Below are 25,822 nucleotides of genomic sequence, written 5' to 3' on the forward strand. Positions count from 1 at the left end.
TAAATGCCTTCCAGGGCTTTATGTTGGCAAGTATTTTTACTTGGTGGATTGGGATTCTCTTTCAGTGCATGCAGACTTTTCTTCTCATCTGCATCCATTTGCATTTCAGTGGCTAGCTGTGAACTTGACTGTCCTCCCAGGATAATTGAACATAATTTGCTCTCCGTGGTTCACATAAGGTAACGTTGTGGTGATTCTGCTCCTCCCGCTCATTAAGAACATCACTTTCCTCTTTGGAGGATCTTTTGTGGCAGAACTACTCCCAACTGCTCCCCTCGTTTACTAAAGTGTCGGAGCGACATGGCACAGAGTGCCCTGCTTTCGAGGAGAAAGAAAAGAGTTGATTTGATTGAACGTGCAACAGCGATGCCGGTGCACTGTGCGCCTCTGACCATGAAATTACCTGAAAATCAGTATCCACGCCGTGTGCGCCATTGATTCATGGAAACGAAGCCCTTGGTCTTAACACTGAAAGCAAACAACAAAAAGCTGAATCCAAAGCGCCCATTGTTGTCCAGATACAGCCGCATCGTGTTAATAGCTGTCTGCTGTCTGGTATTCAGAGACGCCGAGTTTGTCGCTGGGCAGGGAGACGGCAAGTTGAAGGCTGCGATTCTCATTTGTTGATTGTTACCGGCAGAGGGTGGACACCTGCCAGGAAAGAGGCGATCATCAGTCTGAGTAGCACAGCAAGATGCTACTGCCAGAACTTCAATAGAGCGACTAAACCTATCCTTCAAGGGCAAATCAAAAAGAGCCTAAGTAAGCAGCAGCATACAGAGGAGTGTGTTCTGGGCTATTAGATGTATTAGGCGGTTTTACGGCATAGACTGCTGTGATATTTTAAATTGAAATCAACCGGGCCTGATAAGCATTGCCTTCCTCTCCATATAGCTCTATTAAAACGTGTTTTCATCGTCTGTTACGATGTTTTTGCCGTACAGTGTAACAAGGATAATTCAGGTTCAGATCGTGTTTTCCGTCGCGTGTCCTCGGTTGCATTCATTTCCTCTGAACCGAAGATCAGGTTCACTGCAAAACACAAGTTTTTCTTCTCTTGTTGATTATCAAGGTATTTTCTTCCAGCACTTTGGAGGTAACACCTCTGCTGGCATCTTCACTTCTCCCACTTTAAATAGACCTCTTATTATGCGGAGTGAAACAGAAGACAGGTGTTGAAACGCTGCGTCTGACAGTTAACACAAATCAAACCGAAAGCACCCACAATTATCACAGTCTGCACACTGCATATTCAAACCTGCTATACTGTGTATCAGAATACACTTCTTATCAGACTACTACGTGTTGGCTGCTACCAGAGTATATTGTGCGAGTACAGTACAGTGCTACCAATCCTGGAGATTCAACAAAAACAGACATTTTTCAGGGCGTGGCAGAAATCTAGCATCGCAAGTTTGTTCAAGAGAACCAGAATGAGTATACGGGAGAGTAAGAGGGACAACGCCAGCCTGCATTAATCCATTAAGGTCTATGACTAGGAGGGGTTTAGGGTGGAGAAGCATGGCAGGAGGAGTTCATGACAATTAGTCAGCTCTCTGCTTTCCGAATTAGCAGGCAGGAAGCACAGGCTGCAGCACACTTGTGGGGTCCAGCCCTTAAAGCTCCGGTTCCACGGCAGTCACACTGCCAGACTGTGACACACTCCATGAACCATAATGTCGTGGTTTGTCGCACTTATGCATGTGCGTGCGCGTGTTGGTGTGTGTATGGATTTAGTTGTGCATGAGCGTGTGTGTGTGTGTGTGTGTGTGTGTGTGTGTGTGTGTGTGTTTATGGATGTGATCCAGAGTCAATCAGTGAGATGGGGTTTCTCATTGCTGACAAGTACGCCCTCCTGGGTTAAAGCCACAAAAGCTTTTTAACTTTCAAAACTTTACAAGAGGAAAGAAATATCATTTGCCTCCTCAAAAAGTGTTTAGCATCAGTCATCATCTAAAAAGCCAAATAATGCATCCAATCAACGCTTTGCACTTTTTTGTGCAAAGTCATTAAGGAACCGTAGTCTTTTTTAGACGTTACCCTTAATTACTTCTTTGGCATTTTTACATTTATTCAGTGCTGTATTGCATTTTATTCACAGACAGACATAAACTCTAAGTACGGAACGGCCAAATTTACAAGATAATAAGCTACACTGCAATATCTCCAACATCCAGACTGTAAAGCATCTCACCATGGATGCCCTTGAAAGACTATCTCAACCACTCCCTCCATCTGTCCAAACACAATATTATATTGCACGGTGTGTACCCTTAACTAGGACATGGCAGCAACACGGCTCCATCTTTGGTATTTGTCTGTGTATCTTAAGTACACACACACAGAAACGCACACCCAACACAACACACTCCAAAGAGCAGAATGTGTTTATAGCTAATTTACTGAGTAGGGGCAGTCACTTTCATTGCTTTATAAAATCATAGAGTCCTGTAGAGCAATTTAGTGAAACGACAAGCCGAGCAAGTCAACTGTGAGACTATTTTCACTTTCAAAACACATTCTCCTTTAGAGAAAAGGTTATTTGGATCATATTACAGACGGAGAAAACAACCTCAAAACACTGTCCTTGATGCCTCTAAACAGCAACAGTTAAAAGTTGCCTGCATATAAAGACAGAGATGTGATTTGTGATTCGGTCATTGCCAAGGACCTGACTCTCTTCTTTACTGTAGGGAATTAAACAAAACATCAAATATCAAAAACGTGGTTGGGAGGAGAATATTAGAGGGAGTGAGGTGGAGAAAGATTTTCTTTTCGCCCCGGTCCAATCCAAAGCTTTCATTAAATTCAAAAGGTCAGATAAAAGACGGACAGGAAACTGTGGGTTTGTTGCCCGTACTATTCAGCTGCAAATGTTGCTTCTTTCTGCTCTTTGGTGGAAAAGATACGGAGGCACATGACAAAGGAAAACATACAAAGGTTCTATTTTGATCCATTTTCTTTTGTGTTTCATTCAACATTACTCTTCCTCTGTTGTCTCATATACTGTATGATCGGTACAAATCTCCAGACTGCAAGTGCCAGCATATTCTATTCTATCTGAAACAATAGCCCGTTTGTTTATATTCCCCTCTATGTGTGTTTGTGTGCGTACCTCAGTACTGCTCAGGCTTAATTGAAGGCGTAGTGAGGATTGTCATTAGTATGTCAGGCACATGGTTCCGCTAGGCTAGCTAGCTCGCTGTAGCTAACGAGACAGGTGGAGGGGTCAGGGGTGAAGTGGAGAGACTGGGGAGCTTTAGTTCTCCTCTCCCTTTTTGTCTGCCAGAACGGGCCTTATCATTCCTCACAGCTCGTCTTCTTCCTGTTTTTCCTCTCCTAACATTATTCTTTCAGTGTGCTCATTTGCAAGCTAATTTTGAGTAGCTACTCGAGTGCGTGGTTGAATTTCTCAATTCCTATTTGTATGAATACACATACTGTCAATGTAATTGCGGAGTACATATGTGGTACATGCTGCATAGTTTATCATACACTGTCCACAATGTGGCTTTACAGTGGACTGTGTGTGCACAGCGGGGTCTTTAGTGCAGGAGTTCTCAAAGTGGGGTCCGGGGACCCCAAGGGGTCTGTGGCACTCTCTGTCAGGGGATTCGTGAAATAATTTGCTATAAATAATACATTTGTGCTGTATCATTAAAAGGTGAATAGCTACAGATGGGGGCCATAAAACAAGGTAATTGTGTTCATTACTCCCACCCATGTTAGCTTTGGGCTAATAGAAACTCAGATTTGATTGTGACATGCAATCATTTTATTATTTTTAAGTTGAGGCAGTTACTGAAAGTCAGCTTTAGACTGGTAAATTTTAAAATCTGGATTTATTAGGACTATGGCCAGTCTTATACTCTTCCTTTTCTGAAAGCTTTTAAGATCAATTACTTGAAAATAGGCTATAAATGCTTTCCATTTGAGTCCAAATGCAATTTCATATATATTCATTAGCATTCAATAACATTACAAAATGTCCCTGCTTTGGGACTAATACATTATTATCTCATCTTATCTTGAGATGATTCAAGCTGAAATGGCTTTCTGTTTATTACTATGAAACAGTTCTTTAGTATTTAGGAAAATAAAATTAGAATACAGATAGTTCCAGTGACAACAGTACAAATGGTAGTGAAGAATATGCTTAATCGGTGTAACGATATTGTGTAAAACCTTTTAGTGACACATTATAATCACTAATTGCTAATGGCTCATCTAAATAAAGCGTGATCCTGAGTGGGGACAGGTCTTGAGGTGGTTGGGGCAGAGAAATCTCTTTGGTCTTAATGGCTGTCCACTTACATTAACTCCTGTCAGGCTTCACACCACACAGCTGAATGCTAATTGAAACAAACCAGCATGTGAATAAGCATTGGTTCACTGACTGCCTCTTATTGCTATGTTGAACACAAAGGAAAGAGTATGACCATGTTTTGGGAAAGTGATTATGTTTTGATCTCTTGTCTGGCAACTTGAAGAAATTGCCAGTGAAAGAGCAATTTGTTACAAAGTCAGTTACATGCGGTCACATGTTTATATACAGCATAAGGTGCCAGAATGTGATTTGTGAGACAGTGTGTGCATGTGTGTATATTGCGTGTATGTGCGCACATTAATATATGCTGATGTGTGCTTATCGAGTATGGTGTCGGCCAACATGTTCCAGTAATTGCATTCTGAGTGCATGCATGTGTGTGGGTAAACGTATGCCTGCCAGGTAACTCTGTTAAAGGAAGCAAGAGCTCCCTCTTCTTGTGTGCCTGTGATAGGGGCCAGCAGGAAAAAATCAACCTGTGGCAGGTTGGGCTTATAGAAGCTTATAGTATATATACATATACATATACATATATTATACAAACTGTAGTAATGATTATAATTGTCAGAGTAATTAGGAGTAATTTAATGATATCATATTATTAAATTGTGTATAATTACTCCTCACAACAATAGACCCAATGTTTTGGGCGTTTCTACATATGGTGCATGCTACAGTTAGCAAAATTCTAAGACCGGCAACTGCTTTAACAAGAACATTTTTTTTAGACGATGTGACTTCAGCACCCCTGGCTGAAAAGCACAGACCCATGTCTAACAACAGGGATCACAAACTCAAACACTGCAGCAACAATGCAGATGAATAGGCTATACAATGCAACCTGTTTTCCGTGCAAGCCTAATGACATAGAGACAGAGATGGAGGCGGTTACAAACAACGTGCACGAGTGAAAGCGTAGACTGACTGTATGCATAATTGTTAACAGGTCAGGTGAGGGATAGTTATGTGCAGTCACGAACAATAAGTCACCTTAACTGCTTTAGCATGATGCTTGGAGGACTACACGAGCCTGCCTCCTTCGCTCGCATCCACGAGCGCACCGCCCCCTCGCCCCCTCCCCAGCCAATGGGAGACCGCGCGCGAGGTGACTGGACGATCCATAAATGGCTTTTTGGGGAAAAGGTAGAGGGTTGTTTTCTCTCTATCTTTTCCTTTGAGTGGACACTCTTATCCTATCTTTTTGTTGGTTCTTTCGCAGCGCGTTTGTTCCCTCCCCCCCTTGCACGGGACAGGGCTTGCAGGTCCTCCACACCTACGGGTTCGCTCCGTTTAGTTTTTGCCTCCGCTTGACTCACTACACCGGCACGTCGGTTCATTCATCCTCCCCCGGCACGCTGCCGCTCCTCCATCCGAGTCTTCTCGCCGACTTCACCGGCTTTTACACTTTGTCCGCCCGAGACTACCGATACCGTCCGTAACACCAACAGCCTGACACAAGAATGGTCATGGTGAGTAGATATTGTAGAGTAGCCTACAGCCTTTACATCGTACAGATGTGTGTTCCGTTATATTCTGCAACCAGTCGGGCTTTAATGTTACCTTAGCGCACCGCAGCAGGCAGGCAGGTAGTGCCGTACACGTTTGTTTTGCTTACACCATACGTCGCCTATTGATTTACATATGGTTTAAAAAGAGTAGGCTAAACCAGATCTCATGGTTTGCGATCTAAGTGTAGGGCTTAGGCTACACCTGTACGGACAGGTAGGGGTGTGTGTGTGTGTGTGTGTGTGTGTGTGTGTGTGTGTGTGTGTGTGTGTGTGTGTGTGTGTGTGTGCGCGTGTGTGTGTATCCATTCTCATATCTTATTTAAACCCCAACAAATGTCAATTATGAGTTATCAACATAGGAGACAATTTTGTTTTTCGTCAAATTCTGTGCTTTTTTTAATTTTAAACGATGTAGTAGCATAGTATTTACAGAAAAACTGAATCATATCATCTAGAATTCCTTAAAGATCATTATTATTAACTAAGGCTGTGCTCAGTTCTGTGAGTATGCGTGCGTTGTGTGTGTAAAGGAAAAGAGACGAGGAGTACGAGAACGAGACAGGCTGCACACATGTAAATGTACGGGGGATTTTAACATGCACCCAGTAATAGCTAATTTATATACACAGGGCTGCGCAGGCATCCTATTAGGCCTAGCATAGCGCCGGAGGCTGCAATCACTCCCCTAGAGCTCTGCCCCGCGCTGCTCTGCCCGGCTCACTCAAGCACAGACCTCAGTAGCGATTGATTGCTTTGCTGGGATTCAGAAAGCCTTTTCTCTGCCAAACCGGGCTGAGGCTGGCGTGTGCCGGCGAGGGCTCAGAGCCAGCCGGAGAGCGAAGGTGTTAACACCGAGGGGAGGGGGAGGTGAGACCGAGGGGCTGACAGGCAAGCCAAAACGCCAATCACAGACTGTGAAAGGGAGGTGGGGGGGGGGAGAGTGGGCGGGCTCTGACCTTCCAGCGGAGCATGAGACTGGGCGGGTGGCTGTCGGAAGGGTGGGGGAGGAGGGGAGGGGAGGGAGCCTTGCTGCAGCCCAGCACACTCTCATCCAGGCACACCATTCTCCTCTCAGCATCTGTGGAAGAAGGCGGATGCTTGCTCCGTGCTGCCTCTAGTATGCTGCTCCCTGCTCGCCGCTAAGACTCCAGCAGAAATCTGGAAGAGAGGCATAGTGAGGAAAATAAGGAGAAGGTATCAGAGGAGAGTAAGAGAGAGCGAGAGAGAGAGTAGGGGATTTTTCTTTTGCTGAGGCGTTGCTGTAGCTGTTGTGTGAGGAAAGAGAGAGAGGGGAGAGAGAGAGAGAGAGAGCGTGAGACCACGGCCGGCGTCTCCCAAATGGAGTGGAATGGGTTTAAGATGGTAAGGAGAGAAGGCTGCAGGCAGCCTGCCACTATACTCCGCTGTACATTGTTAACCATTGTTTTCATTTCGGGCAGCCTACGGTGGCTAGAGTCGGTTGTAGAAATACTATCACCCACAGTCAGTATGTAAGACTCTTGCAGCGCAGTGATACTGTAAAACTCTCTGTTTGTGCAGAATGTTAAGTTCCTTCAAACAGGGTAGAGGGATGCAGCAGGGGGTTAGACTGACGAGGTTTGTGGGCAGGATGAGAAACGGAGGGGGGACAGATGGAGGGACGGAGCCAGATATCATGCTCATAGAAGAGGTGTGGAGGCAGGAGTAGAGGTAAGCAGGGATGGGGAGAGGAGCGGAGGGAGGGAAGGGTTAAATCGGGGGAACAGCACCCATTTTATCTTGAAGCCAGGGCTGTAGGTGTCCCCCCCCTTCTCCTGCCTTTGCACCACTGAGATATTTACCTGCGTATAGTGCTGCAGCAGAGACGGAATGCACATTATTGATGCTGAATGTACTGTGAGATGGGAGGGGGAACTGGACTTTTGTGCATTTTTGTATTCATGTATGCAAAGTAGTCCTTGTTGATTATATGAGGAGACATGTTATCCGTCATGCTGCTTGTCTGCACAGTGTGAGTTTGCGTTGTCCATAAGTTGTGCCAGAGCTGGAGAAAGATGGGAGTAGGTGTGTTGGACGCACGCCTGGATTGCAATAGATTGTAATGCTGTGCGTGCTCCTAAGTTTTGAAACGCTCACATGGGTGTGTGTGCGAATAGGACTGTGTATTCTCAATTTTGCGTTTGACTGTGCGAGCGTCGACGTGAGAGAAATCATATACAAGTTATCTGCTTTGCTCAGCTTCATGAGACTTTAACTTGGAATCCATTCATCCATTCATCCAAGAGAGGTTGACTAACAAAACTAGCGGCCACATTTTCTCCTCTTGTCGCTTTCACCCGTCATATAAGACAGAGTTTCATTTAATTGGCGATACTGCGCCACCACTATAGAGTCAATACAATTACGTTGCATTCTCAATGCATCCATCTGTTTTCAAAATCTTACCATCCACAGAGTGGACTGGCTCACTTGTGTGTTTGCACAAAGAACAGTGGACATTATTCATTTGTCGGCAAGTAAATGTTTGATTGTTTGCTTTCCATTAGATGCAATCAAAATGCTAATTGAAACGAAGGCGACTCCCCTGTTTGGTGACTCGGCTAGTGACGCTCGCTGGTGTGCCGTCGTCTCCCTAGACACTCTCGGCTAGCAGCCTTGTGTGCGTGCATAGATGGAGGGGCCTAGCAGGAACACCTTGACTGGCAATGTGAGAAGACGGGCGTGAACGCAGAGAAAGGGTGTTTATACACAGATTGTGGCGGTATTATTGTGTAGAGAGGATGGAGGGAATGGACACAAAGGGAGAATGAAAAGGAGAAGGAGTGGAGAAAAAAAAAGGTAAAAAGTCCATCAGTATTGGAGGCATTAGATTCTGTATGAGATTGCGCCATAAAACCTCCTGATGGGAACCAGTGGGGGACAGGCCATCATTCCTCTCTCACACACACACACACACACACACACACACAGAGATAGATACACACAAACATACAATGGCTGTAAGACCCTCAGGCAGAACACCATGAGCTCCAAGGTTACACATCAATGCTAATGAGGGGTGTGTGAGGAATTTATTAGCGACAGTGCACCGAGCGAGTGTGTGCTTAGTGATTTACATGTAATTGGAGATCAGAGGAACACAAGATAAGGATAGGTGCTTGGATGTGCATTCCTGGGGTGATTATAGGTCTGAGGGACAATGAAGACGATTCGCGTAAGAAACGATGGATGACGAGCTACCGAATATAAATTGAAAGTAACAGGACAATAAAAGAAATGCTACTTTATCAGTTTAATTGCGTGATAGCCTGTGATGGGTTGTGTATGTCTGTGTTATCGGTGCTGTGAGTTTGTGTGTGTGTGTGTGTGTGTTTGTGTGTGTGCATCAGACTGACGTGTGTCCAGATGCAGAGTGACATGGTTAACTGGAGCCTGATTAAACACCAAGCAAATAGAGTCCCAGAGAGAGAGAAGGAGGAAGTGGTTCTGACACGGGAACGATTGGCTCGTAATCTTCCCTCCTGTGTTCCGATGCTCAAACATTACCTCTTTAGAATATTCCTGTGGGTGGGTGTGTCACCACGTATGTAGACCAACAGACCTTTAACTGTTTTGGATGATTCTAGTAGAAATATAAATTCCTAGTGTTAGCGTGACAGAGGAATTTAAGCTAAACCTGACACTAAGTTGCTCTTTTCTTCTTGTTTCTCACTCACGTTAATCTTATAACATTTAGCTTCTGTTAAATAAATTGCTCAAAACACTGTAAATCCTTCACCAGTCGACGCCTCTGTTGACGAACTAACAGCTAAGGAATAAAATCGAAGGATTTTGTTTTTACTTCCTTCACGCTGTTCTCTCGGGCCTAGTGTGCTTATTTGACTGTAGAAGGAGTTTTCTAAATGGTTTAATGGCTAATTTGATCGTTTTTGATGTGTGGTTTTACTGAGCAGCAGAGAAAAAAAACGTCTCTTTTGATGGAGGTTAAAAATGCATGTTGTGGGTTGACTTGCTGTTTGTGGCTGGTTGTGCATAGTTTCATGGCATGTAGTGTAAGAATGTCTTAAAATGGACTTTCATGAAATAGACTTTGTAGAGGGGAGAAGAGGTAAACAGTCGCTAAAGTGAGGGCCTTTAGCATTCTTATGCTTCGTGTTACGTGTGTATAGTCGTGGTTAATGTTTGATCAGTTTTTTTACATCCAGAGGCTGCACTGCACCCTAACGTCCACAATAATTAATGGTAAAATGGTCACATTGTGTGCTTGTGTGTATGTATGTAGTTGTTAATTAATATGCTTTTGGGAAGACATACAGTACATGTTTAATGTGTGTGTGTGTGTGTGTGTGTGTCCCCTCTAGCTTTAGGTAAATGGTCCTGTAAAAAAGGATTGGTCGCAACTGAGACGATCTACTCCCCATCTGAGTATCTTCTCACCCACGGCTTGAGAACTATACCTTTGCAAAGGTGCACCATATTTTTCTCGCAAGCCAATCAGAGCAGACTGGGCTTTTACGGGAGGAGGGGCTTAAAGAGACAGGAGCGTTTCAAACAGAGTGAATCCAAGTATAATGAGACAGACCGTATGAGAAAGATAATGTGTTTTTTGAACATTAAAGCACATAAACATGTTCTGGTAGGAACCCAGAATACATGGACGAACCTGAAAATGAGGATTATATGTCCCCTTTAACTTTGCCCCCTGGTCGTAATGAGTTTTAGAGTGGCGTATTCTAGACAGGGGTTATAGTGATGAGTTAGCCAAAGATGAACGTCGAAGACATTTAGTTGGATTACTTTTGTTTGGTAGGATCTCTCCAAGAGCAGCTGTGGAACTCCTGCAATACTGTACAGAAGCTTTTTGCTCTGTTTTTTCTTGGAAAGACATACTTGAGACAGTATGATACTCAACTCAAAATTAAATTCAGTATTTAAACTAGTTTGTAAAATAAGGCTATAATCAAACACCTGCAAAATTAAATTAGTAATACTCAATTTGAAGAAAAAATATTAAATGATTCTCATGCAAAACATGTATATGTACTAGATGACAATACAATGATAAACTCCATTTTGAATTAATTATATGTGGTCGACGGGTGGTTAGATATAGCTGCTATTAAAAAAAGATTTGATTTGTGTGTAAAAAGACTAAAAATCGTAGCTGACATTGCTTTGGCTTATTTTGTGTGAGTGCATTATGCAGTCTCAGTATTTTGGTGGTACAATGTCTGTATGAATATCGCAAAAATATCTTATTGTCTTTAAATGTCTTTTCCACTTTCCTTTAAACAAAAGCTAGATGGAAGCAGTTAATGAGCCAAAAGCCTATTTGAATAAGAAGCTGCTGTAACAATCTCTGTCCCAATTAGCACGCTTTGGTTTTTAAATATTCCTTTTGTGTGAAGCCTAAACACACATGAAGACTCACAAAACGGTCCCGTTGAAAATTTAATAGGCTTCCGCAGCGATTTCCTTCATTCATTTAAAATGTGTCTTTTTACCCTCGCTTTTTAAAAAGCTGGAAATCTGAGAGGCATGGCAAGGCATTCTGCTGTGAGGGGAGCAGCATTCACAAATACGAGACCTAATTCCTTTGGCAGCAGCTCAAACTGCTACAGACAGACACATAATCAGCTGGGGAGTGTTAGCGCCTCAGCCCACTAGCAAACACAGGACCGAGCCCTTGTTGTGCATCGCTGCTTTTCAAAATAAATATCCCGATGGAAAATACAGTGGGAGGAAAGAGGTATTCATGTGTATATAGCTCTTTGTTCAGTCAAAGATACAGAAAGAGAGAGAAACACTGGCTTTCTTAGCTACTTTACTGCTCATTCTTTCTCGATCCTCTCTCTCTCTCTCTTCCTCCCTCCCCCTCTTTCTCTCATCCTCCACTGTACCGTGTGTGTTTTGGTATTCATACAGATGTTTGGATTTGAGTGGCAGTTTCTCCTGCGATGGTGCACAAGCGGCTGACTCGTCTCATCTGCATTTTGCATCCCAGGAAAAAAAAAAGAGAACAGAAAGCAGCGGAAAGCAACGGCAGGCTGTGTGTGTGTGTGTGTGTGTGTGTGTGTGTGTGTGTGTGTGTGTGTGTGTGTGTGTGTGTGTGTGCACGTTGCCTGTTGTTTGGCTTTGCCAGCTTAACTGGGGCCAGCGCTGTTGCTGTGTGATGTTTAAAGGACGTTTCAAGGTCATGCTTTCGACAGTCCTCGCCGCCTCTGACATATTAAACATTTATGTATTTCTGTAGCCAGATGAATTATAGATCGTACATGCAACTGAACATGCTACAAAATGGCACCATTGTGGATGGTAATAGACACATTAGGGCCTACAAACACAGCATCCCCCATGACAGCGTCTGGTGCGCCTCATCACGTCAGTAGCAACAAAAAACACAAAAAGGCTGATCTCGGCTCTGTGCAGTATACCAAGACACTTGGATATCCCACAGTGGGAGGAGAAGGGAGGTAGAAGGTTCATCTGCAAGTCAGTTGCGGTCAATGACTCATAAAGATCAGGGCCACTGTACGTAAAGATCATAATACTGCAGCTGACAGCCTTCATATAAAAAGCAACAGCCCTCTCCTGGTGAATTAATAAGAGAAAATGCAGGCGAGGTCAATACAACTCGACTATTTTCTCTTGTCAGTCATAGGTTTGGTTTGCCTTCTTGACGTAGCACCAGAGGTAGCCAACCAGCTTCATCCACTGGCACTTATCAGGCCGTAGTTTGAGATAGTAATTCTGATAATAGAGGTGTTTTTCCCAACAGGAATATGGATTCTCGCAGTCAATGCATATTCCCTTCAAATCGACAGGAACGCTGTCCTTCCTACACAGTATAACTATGGGGAAATGGAGGGAATGTTCCATACGATGCTTATCAAGACCGATAAAAGTCAGCAGCAGGCATGAACAGCACCTGTCGAGAAGATATCCGGAGGCAGAGAGAGGAAAAAGTCAGAAAGGGAGCGAGAAAATTAGATATAGATGCGCGCTATCTCCTGCTTGCACGGCTTCTCCGGCACACGCCGTCACGCCAAGAACGCAGTTGCAGAAATGTTCTACGGCAATCAGCCGCCGCCTTCTATATGTTGCCTACATGCTACAGTATACGTGCAAGAGGAGTCTCCTGTGGGCATTTTCAATTACTCTGCACTGTACGGCAGTAGGGGGGATTAATCTGCTCGTTTGAATGCACGCCACACTTAATGGTTTAGCTGGTGTGCCGGCGGGCCTCGTCTGTCAGCTGTGCCAGTATACATTTAGGCTTTTGTGTCTCCTCTCCTCTCTTCCTGCTGCAGCAGAAGCCATCTCTAAATTGCACCACTCTCACATCACGGTATATGCTGAGATTAGATTTTCACAAAAGATGGGCTCAGTATAATTTCTCAAGTCAAACTCCAAATTGATTGTGTAATGACTAGTACAAAAGCAACTTTATAGCATTCGGAAAGTGACTGAAATAGTTTAGCTGTTGCAGTGACAGCATATTAAAAAAAAAAAAAGCGTGAAGAAATCCGTCTTACGGGTTGATTGATGTCGCTGAATGATTCAAATGACACCAAGCTTATAACTATATACCAAAGACCAAGAAATGAAAATACGGATGAAATAATTAGATATTGCACGATGTCGCACAGCATAAGAAGAAGGTTGCCAAGAGATTTGCCAGAGGACAGATATGAATATTTTAGCTCGTCTGTGTATCGGGGACGTAGTAACCCTCCTCAACATCTACATGTAGTTTCGAGTTATTCATTGACTCCATCAAACTGTTCACTCATTAAGACAGATGACGGACGGCTGTCCTTCTCCCTTGCAGCTATTTGATTATATGAGCTCCGGTTCAGGGCTGAATCAATAACCAGATTAGCAAGGCACACACACATATACACACACACACACACACACACACACACACACACACACACACACTGACATACACGCAGCCACACCCTCACACAGTACAAAATGCTGTGGGATGAATTCTCGAGTACAACGGTCGGTTTATGTCTATGTGATTTAGCTCTATGCCTTTGCTGCAAGGCACACACACACACACACACACACACACACACACACACACACACACACACACACACACACACACACACACACACACACACACAAGCAGGCCGTGTCTGAGATGCAGCTGATGGGGGGAAAACAGTGATTAGATTAGGAAGAGCTGTGCCTCTGCTTAGTAGCCGGGCCAGCGTTCCTCTCTCTCCCTCTTGTTCTCGGTGTAAGTGCTGTGCTGTAGGTTTTGTTCTTATCGTATACCTCCAGGCTGCTTATAGCGTTTTAAATACCTGTTCAACAAAGCCAATATCACCACTTCCAGCCTCAAACCAGTTTTAATTAGAAACTCCTACTGTGAATTATAGAGAAGAACTGAGTTCCATCAAAGGAGTTTACAAGTTCTTATTCAGGTGCTCAGGGAGAATGTTCTTTGAGGCGTCCCTTGATCTTGTTCTTCAAGGCCTTTTTTTTTATACCTAAAACAAGCATCTGTAGGCTGGAGCAAGCGAGTAATGTACTTTCTAGTAGGTTACAGTAGCACGACACTGCTGAATTGCTTATCTCTGACCTGGTACATGCAGGTGGGCACAGTAACAATGTGTAGTTGGGTAGTTGAGTCTGAATCTGTGTGCATTTGTGCGTGTTTGCATATGTTTGTTTACGTACGTGCTGGTGTATTTCAGTGTATTTTGCTAAAGATAGGAGACGGCTTCACTAAAATGGCTGGTTGCCTGCACAGGTGCGTGGCCGCAGTCACCTGCCAGCTACTTGTGGAGGTGGTGTCCTCGCTCATGACACATGGTGCTGACTCAGAAGGATCAGCCCGCTCGCTCCCCGTGCCTCTCTCGGTCTGTTCCTGCGTCCTCGATCCTCTGTCCCAGCCCAGCTAAAAGCAACTTCAGCTCACCACGGAAATGAGCACTGCATGGAAACACAAGCTATTCCCTGAAATGCAATCTGGAAAAATGTTGCAGGTTTTTGCCATCGCAGTGCTGTAGACTCGGTTGTAGTTGTCACTTTATTGAGAGTTAAAGGAACTAGGTTAGATATGAACACAATCATGGCAAACATGATCTTTGTGTTATGACAAAGGAAGACAGAGAGAGAAAAAGGAATGCGCCATGTAGACACCCCTTTTCTGCTTTCTTTGACAGACATGGATGTAAACTACAACTTCACTGGTTGTCAGATGCATATAACAGCACAGTGTTAATTTAACAATGGCTAAAGAAAATTAGAGTTTCTCTGAACATGTACATTCACTCACACTCTGAGTGTTACTTGAGAAAGTTAACATTAAACAACAGGACCAGATTGGCTGACCCCTACACCCTGCATCAAAAACCAGACATTTACACACCGATACGGAAACCAAGCGTGCACAGTAAAGAGAAACTGAGGGTGTATAAATCTTTGGATGCCTATAACAATCCTGCAGAAAAAGTTGCTATTCCGGTATTGGCAACAGCTGCCTAAACTGCAAAGCAACCCAAAAATATTGGGTTTCAAAGATGGTAGTGTTTAGATGGTTACCCACAAGTTCCAAAATCATGCGAAAACAATGTCTAACCTCAACTATCTCGCAAGAGTTTCGCAACTTGTGGGCTACCTTCTAGTCACACCCTTCAGAGATGGAGAGAAAATGTTGCTAATAGTTTGCCAAATGGTTAGTGGAAGGCTAAACTATTAAACACTAATTTTGCCTATTAGCAACATTTTCTCTCCATCTCTAAAACTCTTTGTTGATATTGTAGCTCGCCAGAGCCTCAAATCACAGTCGATCACAGTCCTCTCAAAGGGTATGCGCAACACAGCAAGCTGACATTTTCAGTGTGGAACTTAAGCCTGCTACTTTGTGGTGGTCTGTGTTTGCCTCTAGTCTTTCCTTTGTTTCGCTTCCAGCTAACACGGTGATGTAATCATGACCTCGGCACGAAAAGGGTCTATTGGCATGCTTCTTCCCGTCTCTCCCGCTTCGTTTTTACCCATTTTCTCTTACTCACGATGCGTCTTGTGCATGCCTTCCATCCACAGAAATAAGATTAATACTTACTGAATAGGCCCTATGTTAGATAGATATCATCTCCACTAAACCTTTAAGTACATTAATGATGTTTAATTAGGATAAAATCCAATGTAGGGGATGAGACGATGATTTAGCCTCTTTAATCCACCAAAATGTCCTAGCTAAGGGCTTCGGCGGTGATCACTCCCATCCGTCACACCCAGGGATTACAGCAGGACAGAGAGCGATGCACAGCGGAGACATCTTGCTGATTTGACTGAGCTGGGAGCAGAGATGCTGGCTGCGGCAGCTAGATCCGGCACAAAGGCTGGCAAGCTGTTGATGGGGATTTGATGCTGTTCAAGGGAAGGTTGCAGTTGGAATGATGTTGCTGCGTTCACTTGCAGCTGAGGATTGGATGGAGGAATAGGGGTCATGGGGCATCAAACGAGGGACTGCTTCTGGCACCCGAGTGAAACTAGGGGAACTGTGATGAGGACCAGGGAGGCCAGGTTAGGGCTGGGACTCAGGGACAGGGACTTGGGTTGACAGGCAAGGCCAGGCCTTCAATTCCAAGGCCCGGTCCCTGCGCTCCAGGCTTCAGCCAAACAGCTAGGCAGGTGTCCAGCTGATCTCACACCCCCACATAGGAGGAACTGCAGAGCCCCAGTCACTGGAGCTGCACAAATTGAAGTGTCATCTCCAGAGTCAAGATGCTCACCAATTTTCTGCATGCGTTGGTGCAGAGCTGGGATTCAGCCAGTGGACAAATGGCTCTAGTTCCGCCTACAGTTTGGCTAAGCAGAGGAGACCATGGTGTGTGTGTGTGTGCGAGAGAGAATGTGACTGTGTATATATGGAGCACTGCAGGTCATTGTCCTTGAAGAAGGGTCTGTCTTTTGACTGCACACAATGCAGCATGAATCACTTTTTTGAGAAAAGTGTTTCAACTAAACATAATTAAGGGAAATAATGTGAATAGAGTGGAACAAGTTACATCACTTTGGTTATGAATATTGAAATGAAAAATGTGGCAAAAACCTGTGTGTGCCAGACACTTAAGCCTTCAGAAAGAAGTGAAACTAGCTGAGCAATACGTCAGATAATTTATGTCTCAAAATAAGAATCTTTGCCAAAAGAATCCTCCTACGATTGGGAAACATAAATCTTGAGGTTATTATATAGACTCTGTCTGACATGCCCCTCGGCAATTGGCTGCATCCTGTCATCTCCTGACCTCTGAACTTACGCAAGTTTGTGCCGATTACCCAGAGACAGTGAGGGAGTGTGTGGGAAAGCTGCAATCGATCTCACTGGAAGCCTGAAACATCACAAACGAGAAAGAAGAGACGGAGGGAGTCAAGCCAAAGTTAAATGAAAAATTGCTTACATACACGTCTGGCGTGGTCTGGAACATTTATTATTCCGAGTCGCACAGAGAGAAAAGAGGTGCAGGAGGATAGAAGAAGAGAAGAAGAGAAGAATCCATTTGGTACAGTAGATGCAGATCGATGAGACTGGAGGCAGGCAGGCCAGAGTGCAACAGGGGAGGGGTGTGTGTGTGTGTGTGTGAGTGAGTCGTTGAGTATCTGTAATGTGTCTCTGCATGTGTGTGTGCTTGCGTTCATGAGGCGTCCCAGATTACTTTCCCTGATTGATCCGGCCCAGCATCCGTCTGACCTGCAGGACATTTCAGAGCTCGGAAGATGCTGTTGGATGTGGAGAGATGGCGATAGAGAAAGAGAGAGAGAGGTAGAGAGAGAGAGACGGCCAAGAAGAAAGGGAGAGGAGAGAGAAAAACAAAAATCGATAGTGCAGAGAGCATTACAGGGAGCTCGACTGGCCACGAAGCTGAGCTAGTAAAGTCGTAATAATCTCTTTGTGTCTCAGTCAGTTTGATAGGAACTCCAATTCAGTATCACTAACTCCAATTCAGTATCACTTTTGGGGAAAGAGCGGGAGTTTCAGTCTGAGTTTAGCAGCATGAGGTGCGGCCGCTTAATGGTAGCAAGAAAGAGACACGTGGCACAAACCGTCTCTATAATATGTTGCATTCACGTGTCTCATCGGACAAAGCATTTGAATTCAGTGATGTTTCCTATCAGATCATTTCACGTCATCCTATTCTCTCATTTTAACAAGCCAAATAATGTGGAGTAAAAATAATGAAGATAAGATGCACGAGGCACAAGGAAATCACTAAAAATATCTGAAGCAAGATGGTGAGGCGAAGTCTACCAAGTCAGATGGTTGCATGCTGGCTCCATTTTGTAGCTGCCAGGCAGTGTGTCTATCAGTGGAGAGATCCTGCAGCATACTGTCTACTCCGCAGTCTCTCCAGCCTCCATCTATCCTGGCCAAGTCAGGGTAAATTGATTGTCTAAGCTCTGTAAGAGAAGGGGGAGGGAAGCCTGCGCCAGGCCAGCAATATAAAGTGCTGGTTTTTACAGTGTAAACGCAGCAGAGGAGTGACGAAGGTGAACAGGACAGGAAAGGAAAACACAAACTCTGTTTGGTTTAAATTTGTAGCTTGTGCCATCAGTGACATAAGACTGTGGAGGAGAGACAGAGATCATCTTTGTGTGTGTGTATAGCGTAAAAGAAAGACTTGTAGAAATGGATTCATATACAGTAAATCAAAAAAGAAAGCTCCTTGTGCTTTTGGTATTTTCGACTGTTAAGAGGAAAACAAATGTTTACTCCCCTTTCTTGCTGAAGGCGGATACGGCTCGTTCTATTTGACTGCAGTACCCAGACACCATTGGCCGAGAGCCCAAGGAGACAGGAAGCACTTTTGTGGCATCAAATATTAATGGCGTTATAGAGTGTATCGATTATATAATACGTTTTCCCAGCATCTGAGCACCGACTGAAATGTATTCCCTGAATAATTGAAAATGTATCCATGAGCGGTTTTTCATCTCAATGGTTGGCGAATGTAATTGCATTGCACCCTTATTCCAGTGTTATTTGAGATTTTATCAGAAGACGCACGTGTGTGTGTGTGTGTGTTCATGTGATAAACGCGAGGACAGCGAGAAAATGAAGAAAGATGAAATTGTGTGTGTGTGTGTGTGTGTATGCACGTTACGCCTCCGACTGTGTTTGTTTTATTGAATGGTTGAGCATTGAATATTGAGCACTGAGTAGCACAGAGACTTAAACGCACTTCTGAGAAATGCTGTATTCCCTTCTTTTCCGACATTATGCTCTCCTGCACTATATGTTGACTGTTGAAACGGAGACTCATACATCTGCTCGCTGCTTCTTACATTTTTATCACCACATTTGTACATGCTGCAATTACACTGCACTGTCTGCTTGCTGCGGCACACCATTCCCTTCCACCGCGACATAGAATGACGGCTCTGCAGAATGGGTGAAAAAAAATGCTTTTGATGGTTTCACCTCTGCCTAACGTTTTCTTCTTTCAGGGTGGCTTTTCCGACTTTACATTTAACAGCATGCTGTACAGTGTGTTGTCCTCTTAATGAGAGGAATGTTGGTCCACCATACTGTATGTGGTGGCTTATAGCTTGGGCACCTTAGCCTCAGGGGTGGAGCCATCCCTGGCGCTCTTCACTCTTGGCTCTTTTCAAATGGTTATAAATACACCTCAATGGCTTTGGCACACCTGCATGAGGTTGTCCTATCACAGCTGAAAGCTTGACGATGTTATACTATATTAGATTTGAAATTTAAACAAAAACGTATGCCTTTAACCAATTTGTTTGTTTGGTATATTTTACACAACCTTTATTGCCCCCACCAGACTAAAACAAAGCTGGCTCAACTTCATATTTCTCTAGGATCATCCCCAAAATATCCCAATATTCAGCATTACCTGTCAGCTAGCAGAAATGATATTCCCTGTCCTCTTTTCTCCCCTGACCTCCATGCCCCTCTGCACCTTCTTTTTCCCTTTCTGACAGTTCACTCTCATTTAGACCTCCATTATGCATTTCGGCTCAAGTTTACGAGACACATTGACAACAGAACATGTACAGACTCTTTCTCTACTCCCCCACCTCTGTGTCTCTCTCTTTCCTTTGAAGTATTGGAAGTGTCTTCCACATTACTCAGCCCTTGCCTTTTCTTCCCCCTCCCATCTGATCCCTCGCTCCCTCTCTTCATCTCGCTGCAGGAGTAAATGAAGGCAGAGGTCATCCCTCCTCTCGTCCTCCTCTCCTGCTAAATTGGCTGCTTGTAGCATCCATAGATAGCTGCAGGCATTTAAGCCCCCTGCTCTGGAGAGCTAGTGAACAGACTTCCTGCTCATTTGTGGCATTTCTGTCTCTTCAACCACAGGCTTGTTTACCCACAGAGAGCATGAGGGAAACCCTCATTATAAACTCTGCCAAGGTCATTGCAGTCACCCCACCAATCTGCCAGCTTCAACACACACACATGCAATTATATTCAATCGATTCTCAAATTATTGAAACAGACAAATGGAGGAATAATATCTTTATCCCCATTTCTATCTCAGCATATTCCATTTTCAGCATGAAGAAATCTTTCAACAATTTGAGTCATGCCGTTTTTCCAAATCTACACCATTACCCCAATTCTTCCCCAAAGACAAAGCACTCACTCATCTCAGCAGTCACACTAACCAAACCAATCCTGAGCCACCCGTCTTTGTTTTAGTTTGACTGGTGGACTGTTTAAAGGTGCAAGCTGTGTTTTTCTAGTGAGCCGCCATTTTCCCTGTCACACCCCAAAATCCCACCGCAAACGTAACCCTGTAAAAGTGAGCGTATGATGTTGACGGTCGGCTGTGCGTCTCTCTCTCCCTGTGCTCCGCTCCATAGGGCTCGACAGAGACACAGTGGCGTCAGGCAGAGCTCCCACAGCTCCAGGGCTGGGCAGAGAAGGGATTGCTGACACAGCCAAAGATGGTAAGGAGACAAACGGATGGCCCAGCCATTTTTTACACACCCATGAAGTAATATGATCTGATATTGTACTGTGTTTACATAAATACGCACTGGTTGGGGATGCTGCTGACTGAGACAGTTGGAACTGGAGCAGAGATTGATGGAGAGACAACCGGGGGTTGCGAGGGCAGAGAAAGTAGTGCAGAGATGAGTGAGAAGCAGTATTCACCTGCTGACGTGTTCATCCATTATATTTATACGAGCATACCAATAAATAAAATGCTTATTTCTCAATTTATGTGTATTAATATGTTTATATGTTTTAGTATTTTTACTACATCCTTTCAAATTAATTGTGCTGTTTAGCTTTCATTAAAACATGCTGCAACCGTGGGCATTTCTAATGGGTCTTTACTCCCTTGTAGACACTCAAGTTGCTCACTAGTATAATTTGTCCTTTGTTGCCCCCTTTCTCCTGTATGGAGCACTCCAGCACTCATTAAAAATTAATCTGTCCTCCCATGCACTTTGCTTTATAGCAACTGTAGCTTCAGCATTGTTTGATTCAAGCCAAATCACTTTGTCACTCTTAAAGGGACAGTGTGTAGGATTTGGTGGCACCTAGCTGTGTGGTTACAACTGAAAACCCCTCCGCTCACTCCTCCCTCTCCAAGACTCTGGGCCTGCAGAGTGCAAAACCTTGACGGCGCTGTTCGCCTTGCTCAGAGGCACATCCTTACCTAAATAACACTTCTTTAGGAGGAACTGAAGTCAGGCGGCAGCTGGCGGCACCACGGTTTTGCCCTCTGCGGCTCAACGTTGCCACAGTGTCACAAGCATGTTGGGGAACCACGGAGGCCTTCAGGTAACATAAAAACAAGAAATCAGAACGGTCGTTTCAGGAGATTATACACTAATGAAAACATAGTTATACAGTAAGAATTTACTGTTTCCATGTTATGTGTCCAACAACTGCACATTGTACCATGTATTACTTATACTAGCTGGAAGCCCGGTGCCGGCTCTGCCTCCTGCACGTGTAGAATTACACCGTGAGCAGAAGAAGCTGTATCTCGAGGCTGAGATCTTGAGAGGGCTGTGTGTTGTACCAAGTCAGCAGGACAGTGAGCTCTGTCCACAGCACTAGGCTGCTCAGCGGGGGAGAGCAGGGGCAACCGAGTGTTCACAACCAACATGAAGTGGACTGCTGAGCAGCACAAATGCTGGTGGGCAGGGACAAGAAGAGGAATATAATTGGCCACTGGGACTCGGCAGGTCCCTGTTAATTAGAGGCAGCCATTTTGGTGGAAAAACTCCTCAGAAAAACGTCCCATGGAGTTGAAAGTCTCACTGACAGAATGGAACGCAGCAGGGAATGTAAACAGATTTAATAAGGCGCTCTCCAATCAACTCTGTTATGGCTAGATGCTATTCTCTCCTTCCTCTCCCCTCTCCCCCCTCTGTCTTTCTCAGTCTGTCTCTGTATCTCTGTTGTGGTAGAGCGGTGAGTGAGTAGGAAAGGATACTGTCAAAAGAACAATTTGCATGCAGCTCTCATCTTGAGAGCTTTTAGACATCTCCCTGTCTGTTTGTTTTCTGCTGTGGGTTTGGGCCATTGTTCTCTCTGTGCATGTAAGTGTATGCGTCTGTGTGTGTTTGAGTATGGGCTTTTCCACTCTCTGCCTATGCCACACAGTGTGTGTGTGTGTGTGTGTGTGAAATGAGAGGATGGAAGCAGATTAAAGACTGACATTGTGTTGCTGCTGCTCCTAAACACTTAGATGGAGGAAAAGAAGAGCACTAGATAATTAGAAACGCAGCCCTTTATAAGATCCTTCTAAAGTCAGAGTAAAGATGGCCCCTCTAAGACAGCCTATGGCATTTTCTATAATATGTATATATTCCAAATTCTAACTGCTCTGATCTTCACATTAAAATGAACTGCACACCATTTGACTTTTCTCAGTCAGTATTTTGATGGTGGTGACGTCACTGTTTTATTATATATTATATTGATATTAGTATTAATATGAGTGGTATTTGTTTGGTAACTAAAGAGTTATTTGTATGCCTGCTTTCCCTTAATCATCGTCCCTTCTTACCACTACACGCAGGTAGATAGATAAAAGTAAAGTGATTAAACGCATTATAAATGTCTAAAATGGTTTTGAAAACTATTTCCGGACAAACTGGGAAATTTTGTAATTCTGCTTCGAGATATATTATTAGAACACAGGTCCGGTCTTTTTGATAATCCAGAAATAGAGCGAAATACGATTCGTGTGCCGTTTCTCCTTTGCTAAAACCAGCCCTGCTTCCAAGTGCAGCCTGTCTGCGTGTACTTAAGAATGGTTAAAAATAGACAGGGAGCTGAATGGTTGAGCAGGGGAAAGGGAGAGATCTGAGCGATGACTTTAAAAATGTGATTGACTCAGATTAAAGAATATTTGCATCTTAATTTGGGTTACAGCATGTTCCCGGTCATTGCGGTGCTTGTGCATCATTATGAAGGGGAACTTTGTGTGAGTTTGTGCTCAAATGGACGGGCCTTTTTTCTAGTCATTTGCAAACATATGATACAGGATCTATTATCAGTGGAAGAGGACACTGAAAGACATTCAAAAGAGAATAAACATTCTGTCGACAGTCTGCTTACAGTCTCCTGGTCTGGTTTCGGCATGAGTCAAGATAGAATGATGCTCTCTATACATTTATAACAGCGCATCCATCTTCTTTTTTCCGTTTTATCTTCCCACCATTTAGTGATTAGATTTGGTGGTCTCCACTCTTTCCATCTGTGAAACACTGACACTCCCCCCCCCCCCCCCCCCCCCCACATACACACTCACACATATATGCGACAAAAGCTATTAATTTGATCAAACAAATGTTTTTTATGCAAATACATGAATAATTTTACTTCACGCATTGCTTTTGTTGGAGAATAATGTTCGCTCAGAATAAGCATTTCTATTAAATATGTATCAGAGTGCTCTGGTAGAAAAGCAAAGTGCAACCTACCTCCCTCCTCCGACTTTTGACTCTCACTCGTTCACCTTTTTTTCTTTTTTTTTTCGCTGTTCTCTCACACTTACACCAAGCTCAAAGTTTTTGGAACACTTTGATCCTGAGGTGCTCTGCAAAAACCAGATATGAAAACCCAAGGTTCTCTCTGCCACAGCAGCGGCATCAGCAGTCAAATAGCTAGCTGAAGGGCCCCTGTTGCTGCTCCCTCCCACAAACCCCTGCAGCTGTCAGAGAACCATTTGGAGACGCCTCTTACCGTCTTCATGAATAGCTATCTGTCTCTAGTCTTTGTTGTATAGACCCTTTTACAGCCAATGTCATCAAAAACATGCTCGAATCAATATTCCAACAGCTGAGTGACCGTGTTAACCGAATGTGTCGGCGGTTGCTCGTAGTATCTAACAGTAACGGTTATGAGTATGTGTTCAAAATGTATTTAAGGATTTTATGAGGACACCCAATACTACTCTTTACCAACTGTCACTACAAGCAACCACAGACACATTCGCCTGGACGGCGGCGTCTATGCAAGCTATTCTACGTATTGTATACTGCCGGACAGATCAATAAAGCTTGTGTTTGTAGCGCACATTTAAAAAAACTCAATAAACTCAAAACTGTGTCATGGTATTGGACGTTCTCTACATGACCACAGATAGCGTAGCTGCAAGCTTCTAGCATCTATGCTCGTAATTCCTCGCTGGTGTAACTTTACATGCTTCCATCAAATACGTGTTTATATCTGGCCACTAAATAGTGATCCACTTGCTAATATATTCTACCCAGTCACTAATAGTAGAAGAATGGGTAAGTACATTTGTTTAAGTTTCATTAATTAATTAATTAATACCCTCACATAGCTTGACAAGTTATTGCACTCCGGCCGTACTTCCGTTGCCAAACTGCATTTACAAACTGTAAAAGGGTCTATTTTTCACTGTTTAATGTGGCCTGTTCTGTGTTTAGTTTGTGGTTCCATACTAGGGTTTTAAAATGTTTTGATAAAATGTTTGTGTCACATGAGAGGCAATAGGTTTTTCACCAACTTGATCATTTGTTGTCAGCATGATTTCTCACAAATATAAACCTGAACACCAACATTCCTAAACTTTTCAGCAGTATGTATTTATAAGTATTTATAAGTAAATCAAAGGTTATTAATGAAATACCAGAAAAATCAAGGTACTTCATCACATTGCTCTTTTCCAAACTGAAAAATCTTTTTCTACTATTTCACTGTGACATTTGAATCGCTGTCTATTCCTGTCTATCCCCGTCTATTCCAAAACAGTGATATATTGTATGTGCAAAGCTCATTTAAAACCCTTCAAATGTCTGGAAACAGGCCTTAAAAAAAAAACCTTTTTACCCAAACTGTTGATTTGACTTAATGCAAAAAGTAATGCTTTTTAGAAATATAATTTCGAAAATAACCACTTTGTCAGAGTCTTGCATGCCTTGCTACATATTAAGTGTTCAAAATATTCTAAATAATAGGACAGAGGCCTTTGCTAATGAATGCTATCTCTCCCCTTCTTCCTCCCTGCACTTTCGCTCTATGGTTCCTCTCCTCGCCTCTTCCTCTCTCTCCTCCTCCTCCTCCTCCTCCTCCTCCTCCTCTTTGCCCTGCTCCAGATCATCAGTAACATGGAGGCTCCAGTGACAAATGGCCCCAGCGGAGGAGGCACCACAGCCAACGGGCCGACCACCAACAGCCGCGGCTGTCCCTCGCCCATGCAGACTGGCCAATCAAATGACGACAGCAAGACCAACCTCATTGTCAACTACCTGCCGCAGAATATGACCCAGGAGGAGTTCCGCAGCCTGTTTGGCAGCATCGGCGAGATTGAGTCCTGCAAGCTGGTTCGCGACAAGATCACAGGTACAGAAAGGAGACTGTCCGTGTTGCACTCGGATGCTGTTGCTTGCGTTTCCCTTTTCATGAACTTGGAAAATAATCTGCTTCGCCGTCACATGATTTGAGGGTGTATCCAATAGGCTTTAAAATTGTAGGATTCCTCCCCATACAGGAGCATGTATTTCACTGAAATCACCGAAACTTAAG

General features: G+C 43.9%; 1 protein-coding gene across 6 annotated transcripts in view; it reads left to right on the top strand.

Annotated features, from left to right (window-relative positions):
- Positions 1–25,822, top strand: part of elavl4 (ELAV like neuron-specific RNA binding protein 4) — a gene marked incomplete at both ends in the record, with an annotated part of 69,041 nt that overhangs the window by 8,796 nt on the left and 34,423 nt on the right. For 3 of the 6 annotated variants that reach the window (XM_079157504.1, XM_079157505.1, XM_079157506.1), the window contains 2 exons: positions 7,174–7,197; positions 25,393–25,639. In XM_079157504.1, the coding sequence (XP_079013630.1) occupies positions 7,174–7,197; positions 25,393–25,639 (271 nt within the window). Of the gene's footprint in view, positions 1–7,152; positions 7,198–20,664; positions 20,752–25,392; positions 25,640–25,822 lie in introns of those variants that run through there. The other 3 variants (XM_079157502.1, XM_079157503.1, XM_079157507.1) reach the window with 2 other exon arrangements.

Source organism: Pholis gunnellus (assembly GCF_910591455.1).
Source record: "Pholis gunnellus genome assembly, chromosome: 4".
NCBI classification, from domain to species: Eukaryota; Metazoa; Chordata; class Actinopteri; order Perciformes; family Pholidae; genus Pholis; species Pholis gunnellus.